The sequence below is a fragment of the Vipera berus genome, assembly GCF_964194415.1.
Source record: "Vipera berus genome assembly, chromosome: 1".
NCBI classification, from domain to species: Eukaryota; Metazoa; Chordata; class Lepidosauria; order Squamata; family Viperidae; genus Vipera; species Vipera berus.
In genome coordinates this window covers 292,503,603-292,512,103 of record NC_138202.1, presented here as the reverse complement: position 1 = coordinate 292,512,103, position 8,501 = coordinate 292,503,603, and the positions used below count along the sequence as shown (strand labels likewise).

The 8,501-nt window shown below is 36.0% G+C and overlaps 1 protein-coding gene across 2 annotated transcripts in view; it reads right to left on the bottom strand.

Moving 5' to 3' along the window:
* Nucleotides 1-4,568: 4,568 nt before the first annotated feature.
* The window catches only part of SPAST (spastin), a 49,654-nt gene continuing 45,721 nt past the window's right edge, over nucleotides 4,569-8,501 (bottom strand). For both annotated transcript variants that reach the window (XM_081313574.1, XM_081313575.1), the window contains one exon: nucleotides 4,569-8,471. In XM_081313574.1, coding sequence (XP_081169700.1) covers nucleotides 8,349-8,471 — 123 coding nt within the window. In that variant the 3' untranslated portion in view covers nucleotides 4,569-8,348. The remainder of the gene's footprint in view (nucleotides 8,472-8,501) is intronic.

Sequence of the window (8,501 nt, the reverse complement as noted above, 5' to 3'; positions counted from 1 at the left end):
GCCATACATTGCAACTGGGAAGACCATAGCCTTGACTATACGCACTTTTGTTGACAGGGTGATGTCTCTGCTTTTTAGTGTGCTGTCTAGATTTGCCATGGCTTTCCTCCCCAGGAGCAAGCGTCTTTTAATTTCTTGGCTACAGTCCCCATCTGCAGTGATCTTGGAGCCCAGGAAAATAAAATCTGTCACTACCTCCATTTCTTCCCCATCTATTTGCCAGGAATTGAGAGGGACGGATGCCATGATCTTGGTTTTCTTAATGTTTAGTTTCAACCCAACTTTTGCACTCTCCTTCTTCACTCGCAACAAGAGGCTCTTTAGTTCCTCTTCACTTTCTGCCATTAGAGTGGTATCATCTGCATATCTTAGGTTGTTGATGTTTCTTCCGGCAATCTTAATTCCAACTTTTGATTCATCTAGCCCTGCCTTTCTCATGATGTGCTCCGCATATAAGATAAATAGGCAAGGCGACAGTATACAGCCTTGCCGGACTCCTTTCCCAATTTTGAACCAATCAGTGGTTCCGTGTCCAGTTCTCAATGTTGCTTCTTGGCCTGCATATAGGTTTCTCAAGAGACAAATAAGATGGTCTGGTATGCCCATCTCTTTAAGGACTTGCCAGAGTTTGTTATGATCCACACAATCAAAGGCTTTAGCATAGTCAATGAAGCAGAAGTAGATGTTTTTCTGGAACTCTCTAGCTTTCTCCATGATCCAGCGTATGTTAGCAATTTGATCTCTAGTTCCTCTGCCTCTTCGAAATCCTGCCTGTACTTCTGGTAGTTCTCGATCCACATACTGCTGGAATCTAGCTTGTAGAATTTTAAGCATAACTTTACTAGCATGAGAAATGGGTGCAATGGTGCGATAGTTTGAACATTCTTTGGCACTGCCTTTCTTTGGAACTGGAATGTAAACTGATCTTTTCCAATCCTGTGGCCACTGTTGAGTTTTCCAAATTTGCTGGCAAATTGAGTGTAGCACTTTTACTGCATCGTCTTTTAAGATTTTGAATAGCTCAGCTGGAATACTGTCACCTCCACTGGCTTTGTTGTTGCTCAGCTTTTCTAAGGCCCACTTCACTTCACATTCTAGGATGTCTGGCTCGAGGTCAGTGACCACCTCATTGTGATTATCAGGGACATTAAGCTCATTCTTGTATAGTTCTTCTGTGTAATTTTGCCACCTCTTCTTAATCTCTTCTGCCTCTGTTAGGTCCCTGCCATTTTGGTCCTTTATCATGCCCATTTTTGCATGAAACGTTCCCTTCATCTCTCCAATTTTCTTGAAAAGATCTCTGGTCCTCCCTATTCTATTGTTTTTTTCTATTTCTTTGCATTGTTCATTTAAGAAGGCATTCTTATCTCTTCTAGCTATTCTTTGGAATTCTGCATTTAATTGGGCATATCTTTCTTTTTCTCCCTTGCCTTTCGCTTCCCTCCTTTCCTTAGCTATTTGCAAAGCTTCCTCAGACAGCCATTTTGCTTTCTTGCATTTCTTTTTCTTTGGGATGGTTTTGGTTGCTACCTGTTGTACAATGTTGTGAACCTCTGTCCATAGTTCTTCAGGCACTCTGTCTATCAGATCTAATTCCTTAAATCTATTTGTCACCTCTACTGTATATTGAACAGGGATATGATTTAATTCATACCTGACTGGCCTAGCACTTTTCCCTACTTTCTTTAATTTAAGCCTAAACTTTGCAACAAGAAGCTCATGGTCTGAGCCACAGTCAGCTCCTGGTCTTGTTTTTACTGACTGTATAGAGCTTCTCCATCTTTGGCTGCAGAGCATATAGTCAATCTGATTTCTGTGTTGACCGTCTGGTGATGTCCATGTGTAGAGCCGTCTCTTGGGTTGTTGGAAAAGAGTGTTTGCTATGACCATCGTATTCTCTTGACAAAATTCTATCAGCCTGTGCCCTGCTTCATTTTGTACTCCAAGGCCAAACTTGGAGTACATAACATAACATACAAGGTGAAAATGACCGTCTTGGGTGCAAGCCACAAAGCAGCTGACCGCATATTAATCTAACATGCTGGAACAACGTTAAGCATACAATCGGGAAAATAAGAAATTTCCTGACAGCGAGAACGATTGATCAATGGAACAGCTTGCCTCCTGGGTTTTTTTAAGAAAACACTGGACAACCATTTGTCTGGTAAGGTATAAAGACTTGGGTAAGGGATTAGCCTAGATTTCCAAGGTCCCTTCCAGCCCTATGATTCAATATGATGCGAGATTGTGCATCAGATTAACAAAATGTAGACTTAAATGCCTTCTGATTAGTCATGCTAGGAACCCTTTGCATGAAAACACCTCTATTTTGCAAGCCTTTGAAAAGTATTCAAGGCACATTTTAAAGTGTACCATTTCATTTTTGTTTTGTATAACCGGACTGAGAATACTGTTTGTGCATGATGCTAATGTAATCTGTCCTACAGTAAGACTTATTTCCAAACATATTTAATACCTGGTTTTTCCTAGTTCTTAAAAGCAGGATGGTTTACTTTCATTTTTATATACAGTCATGGCCGAAATTGTTGGCACCCCAGAAATTTTTCCAGAAAATCAAGTATTTCTCACAAAAAAGTATTGCAGGAACACATGTTTTGCTATACACAGGTTTATTCCCTTTGTGTGTATTGGAACACAACAAAAAAAGGGAGGAAAAAAAGCAAATTGGACATAAAGTCAAACAAAACTCCAAAAATGGGCTGGACAAAAGTATTGGCACCCTTAACTTAATATTTGGTTGCACACCCTTTGGAAAAAATAACTGAAATCAGTCGCTTCCTATAACCATCAATAAGCTTCTTAAACCTCTCACCCGGAATTTTGGACCACTCTTCCTTTGCAAACTGCTCCAGCTCTCTCTTATTGGAAGGGCGCCTTTTCCCAACAGCAACTTTAAGATCTCTCCACAGGTGTTCAATGAGATTCAGATCTGGACTCATTGCTGGCCACTTCAGAACTCTCCAGCGCTTTCTTGCCATCCATTTCTGGGTGCTTTTTAACATATGTTTGGGGTCATTGTCCTGCTGGAAGACCCAAGATCTCGGACGCAAACCCAGCTTTCTGACACTGGGCTCTACAGTGCGACCCAAAATCCTTTGGTAATCCTCAGATTTCATGATGCCTTGCAGACATTCAAGGCACCCAGTGCCAGAGGCAGCAAAACAACCCCAAAACATCATTGAACCTCCACCATATTTCACTGTAGGTACTGTGTTTTCTTTGTAGGCCTCATTTCGTTTTAGGTAAACAGTAGAATGATGTGCTTTACCAAAAAGCTCTATCTTGCTCTCATCTGTCCACAAGACATTTTCCCAGAAGGATTTTGGCTTACTCAAGTACATTTTGGCAAACTGTAATCTTGCTTTTTTATGTCTCTTTGTCAGCAGTGGGGTCCTCCTGGGTCTCCTGCCATAGCGTTTCATTTCATTTAAATGTCGACAGATAGTTCGCGCTGACACTGATTCTCCCTGAGACTGCAGGACGGCTTGCATTCCTTTGGAACTTGTTTGGGGCTGCTTATCCATCATCCGGACTATCCTACGTTGCAACCTTTCATCAATTTTTCTCTTCCGTCCACGACCAGGGAGATTAGCTACAGTGCCATGGGTTGCAAACTTCTTGATAATGTTGCGCACTGTGGACAAAGGCAAATCTAGATCTCTGGAGATGGACTTGTAACCTTGAGATTGTTGATATTTGTCCACAATTTTGGTTCTCAAGTCCTCAGACAGTTCTCTTCTTCTCTTTCTGTTGTCCATGCTTAGTGTGGCACACACAGACACACAATGCAAACACTAAGTGAACTTCTCTCCTTTTTATCTGCTTTCAGGTGTGATTTTTATATTGCCCATACCTGTTACTTGCCCCAGGTGAGCTTAAAGGAGCATCACATGCTTGAAACAAACTTGTTTATCCACAATTTTGAAAGGTTGCCAATAATTTTGTCCAGCCCATTTTTGGAGTTTTGTTTGACATTATGTCCAATTTGCTTCTTTTCCTCCCTTTTTTTGTTGTGTTCCAATACACACAAAGGGAATAAACCTGTGTATAGCAAAACATGTGTTCCTGCAATACTTTTCTGTGAGAAATACTTGATTTTCTGGAAAAATTTCTGGGGTGCCAACAATTTCGGCCATGACTGTAGTATTCTCTGTCTGATGCTATCCAAATAAAAATGCCCAACCAGCAAAGAAAACCAGTTGAAAACATCTTTTTCCGAAAGTCATGGCAATACCAGTTGCTTTTTAAAAAATGTTTTTATTCGCATGCTAACTCTATAGTATGCCTTCCTAGTTGGGTTTTTTTTAGTTTAGTTACAGAAGTAGTGACTAATATTTTGAAACGCCACGTAATAGCCATGCAAAAATATATTGTGAAAATTACTTTGTGGCTTAGTTTATAGGATAATTAAGGTATCAAAATGGAAGTATGTTGTCTTTTATAGTTGTTTTGAGTATAATAAAAAAACATAAATGTAAGCATACATCTCACAATCTGTTTTAACTTACTTAAATAAAATATTGAATAGTCAAATTACTGTTTCCACATTTTTATTTAGAATCTAACAATGGAGGAAATGAAAAGGTCTGTTTCAACACAATAAATTAGAATTTCAATAGTTAGATTTCTAGTCTTATTTCAGAGCTAGCAAATTGAAATATCCCACAACAAACTCATTATCAGCAGCAAAAAGTAATACTGTAGGCAAGTCATGAGTCAAGAACTCAACATGGAATAAAACTGAGTATGAAGACAAACTTCAACAAATAAGTTTGTCAATCTAATTCTACATGAACATTTTTCATATTTATACACATTCTGTTTTCCTAATATTTCATATTGTGATAGCTAATACCAACAGCTAGAATATGAGAATTTTTTCAAAATGAATTCAAAGTTGTCTCTTCATAGCTGAAAATCTGTTCAGTAAAAATCCTAATTTTAGTAGCACCTTTGATTTAAAATTAAAAACATATTTACATGTCAGCTTTTTATTAAATGAGATAACTAATTGAGAAGAACATTCTTTACAGAAAAGGTAACAAAGGCCTGTTAGGTCTTTCAGGAAGTTAGATGTATGGGTAGGAGTGCTTTCCCCCCTTATAAATAGCATAATTAAAGGAAACTTTAAATTTATTCCATAATCTTACAAATGTTATTTTAAATTGTCTAGGATATCTGTTCACTAGACATCCAAGAAGCATTACATAAGAGCCCAGATGATAAGGTAAACAAACATCAGTTAAACTACAGTGGTTGCTTGATAACTGAGTACATCCATGGCAACAGTTTATGCTATTCAATGAACAAATAAATCCTACATCCATCTTGGAATGAATTTGGAGCCTTCATCAGATTCTTATTAATGCTAGCACATTAAAAAAACTGGAGGAGTCTAGTACACTATTTTCCTAGAAAACAGAAGTATTATTAAAATGGTATGAGACAAATATAAACTATGTTTCTCACACATCTTTCTATTAAAGAGAACTGAAATAAGGACATGCTTACAATCAGTACTGGATTATGGCTTGAATGAAAAGATATTAAGTGTTGTCTTTATCTTAAAGCAACATTTATTGCATAAAAGCAAACAATATCCCACCATATTTCAAAATTTGCTAAATACTTATACATAACTGAGATTTCAGATGTTCCCCCTCCCAAAAAATGCTTAATAGGAAAAGTAGCATTGCCTTTACCAAAGATAATATACATGAAGCTAAAAATTCAACCATTTGAGTTCTTATGAAATAAGCTACAATACAGAGAATATATTAGGATCTGTAGAATCTGTTCAAGCATCCGAAAGCACTTGCTTAAAAAGAAATTAAACAAAATGACTTGGCAGTTTTAATTCTGTTTTTATATATCTAAATCTTCTAGTAATTCTGATTCAAACAGCATAACAATAATTCTTGCCTGAGAAAATTTTTGCTTTAATTAATCAGGCTTTGATTGCAAGCATAATTAAAAAATGTTTTAGCCCTTAAATTAAAATAAGGCAGATTACTGCAGCCTTTACTTAAAGCCTTGGATGAGAAGTGAAACATTTTCAAAGAAAAAAAAAAGTTAAGTTGCCTTTTCAAAAAAGCACCTTTGGGACAACCCTGACCTGGATGATTGAGAATCTCCATAGACAGTAATTTTTTTGAAGTCTGATGTATTTGTACATTTAAAATGGCAATTCTGATATTCCTAATTGGGTTTTTTGGCAATTTTATTTTTATTTTAAAAATAAAAATGTTCAATATCCTTGGATTAGATTATCCAATTTTAGAATAAAGAGTTATATGATCAGGCAGCTGTAGACAAGTATAATTTGTTCAAGGGTTAAATCTAATACAGCTTTAAATAAGACTGTATGATTTCTTTATTGTATACTGTACCAGTATGAAGAGATGAAATGTACAGTAGGAGTAGCTAGTGTCATCAGTCTTTCACAAATGTCTTTTCCTGCAGGGGTCCCCCACTGCTGGGCTGTAGGCTCTTTAGAACCAGGCTGTGGAAGTGGTGGGCGAGCGTGGGCATGCACATTCCCCACTTGCGCAAGCACACATGCCCGCCACCTGCGCAAATGGAGCTGCACGTGCATGCTTGCCAGGCACTCGTGTGGAACCATCCCCTCTCCTCCCCTGTCGGTCTGCAAAGCTGGAAATGTTGGGGAAACTCCATTGTATAACAAACGGCTTTAGCAAGAATGTTTATACTATGCATTATTTCTGTATTCAGATGCATCAATATGGCCTTGAAAATATTTCAAAGATAAAACAGGAAAGGAGGCTTTAAATTTATTCCATAGTAGGTATATCTTACAAATATTTGTTGAAATTGGAGACATGCATGTGTACATATCCCCCCACACATATACTTTACATGTAAACAAAGAAAACTTGAGGAAAAGAGAGAAGTATATTAAAGAGTATCCACAATACTATGAAACCTAGATTTCCAAATTCTCAAAGATAAATCACAATTAATTTACTATTAGTTTCAGATATTAAAATACTTGCCCTATTCAATCAGGTTGTAAGAACCAAGTAATATACTTTTATTATATTTAAATAAAGCTGTGATGGTTTAATAACTTATACAAAATGTAATAACAGCTAAACAGAATAATGTCTTATTTTTTAGATTTGCTTTTGCACATAAAGCATAATTTCTTCAATAAGCAACTGAAGAGATGTCTATAAAATGTGAAAATCTTAGTTTAAGATTAGGAGTATTGTTGATTTGCAAATACTATGTATTGTCAAATAAAATTTAAATAAAGTTCATAAAATCCTGCTTCAAGTTTAAAAGTACTTTTCAAAAACCAATGATAATATTTTAACAGAAATGTTACTCTTACTCTTCTATCCCTGTTTTTCTATCCTTTTGCACAATTATTAAATTTAAACAAATGAATTAAGTCTTTCATTCACATATCTACTTCATACCCTATTATAGCAAACATATAATTGAATAAATTATTCCTTTTGTAAACACCAATCATATTAGACAGAGAAGTAAATCCATCTGTTCCTTTAATATTAAATGCCCATTATATTACAAGTCATTTAATAAAAATTTTAAAAAATGGTTGTATAACTATAAACTGAAGCACAGAGTAGATATAAAAGACCAATTATACAAGTAATTACAGCTATGATCACTTGCATATCTTAGAAAAATCACCAGAATGGAAAATTCCCTGGCTTTTGGTCATTGTGGACACAAAAACTAGCACTGAAGAGAAACTCTGTCATTGATTTAAATTAATACTATTTCACATTTTGACTATAATACAAAAACAAGATCTTACTATGGATATTTATAAATCTGAAAAACTCCTGCAGAAAGAAATGGACAGCTTTAAGCCATTTGGTATACCAATTTGTTGTATTACTATATTAAGTGTGGAACTTCACAAACAGAACAGATTACATAGATGCTTTATATTGTGGACCTTTCAAAATAATATTCTTATGCATATGGATTTATGTTTAATTTGGCACATTATCAATACACAAGAAACTGAAAACAAGGCTTAGTGATTAAGAAAAACAGAACCAAAGTAAATATCATGAGCAACCTTTAGAAAATACAAAAAAAGGACACAAAGTACATTTTTCCTATCATTCATTTGGTAGAATTCTCTTCCCCATTTTACTGTGCTCTCAAAATTTGTTGGCTATTAAAGTTAAGGGAACTCATCATCAACTATTAAAAATCAGTCTTGCCTTTTAGTGCAGATACTGCTGATATCTTGTAAACATTCAGCATTAGTTTGAATCAGCTGTCCCTTGCTGACAACATTCTCCCCTCTTTGATAAAGTTGTTGATCAAACTGTAGTGTCTCCAAAGGCTTTGTTCCAGCGAATGTAAGCTTCTAGGGTTTGAGGGCTAAGGCTGCATTTTATTTTCTTCAAAGACTCGTTGAAATCCGACAGCCGAATGTTTCTCATCTAAAAGGAAAGAAAAAAATAAGCTGCCTT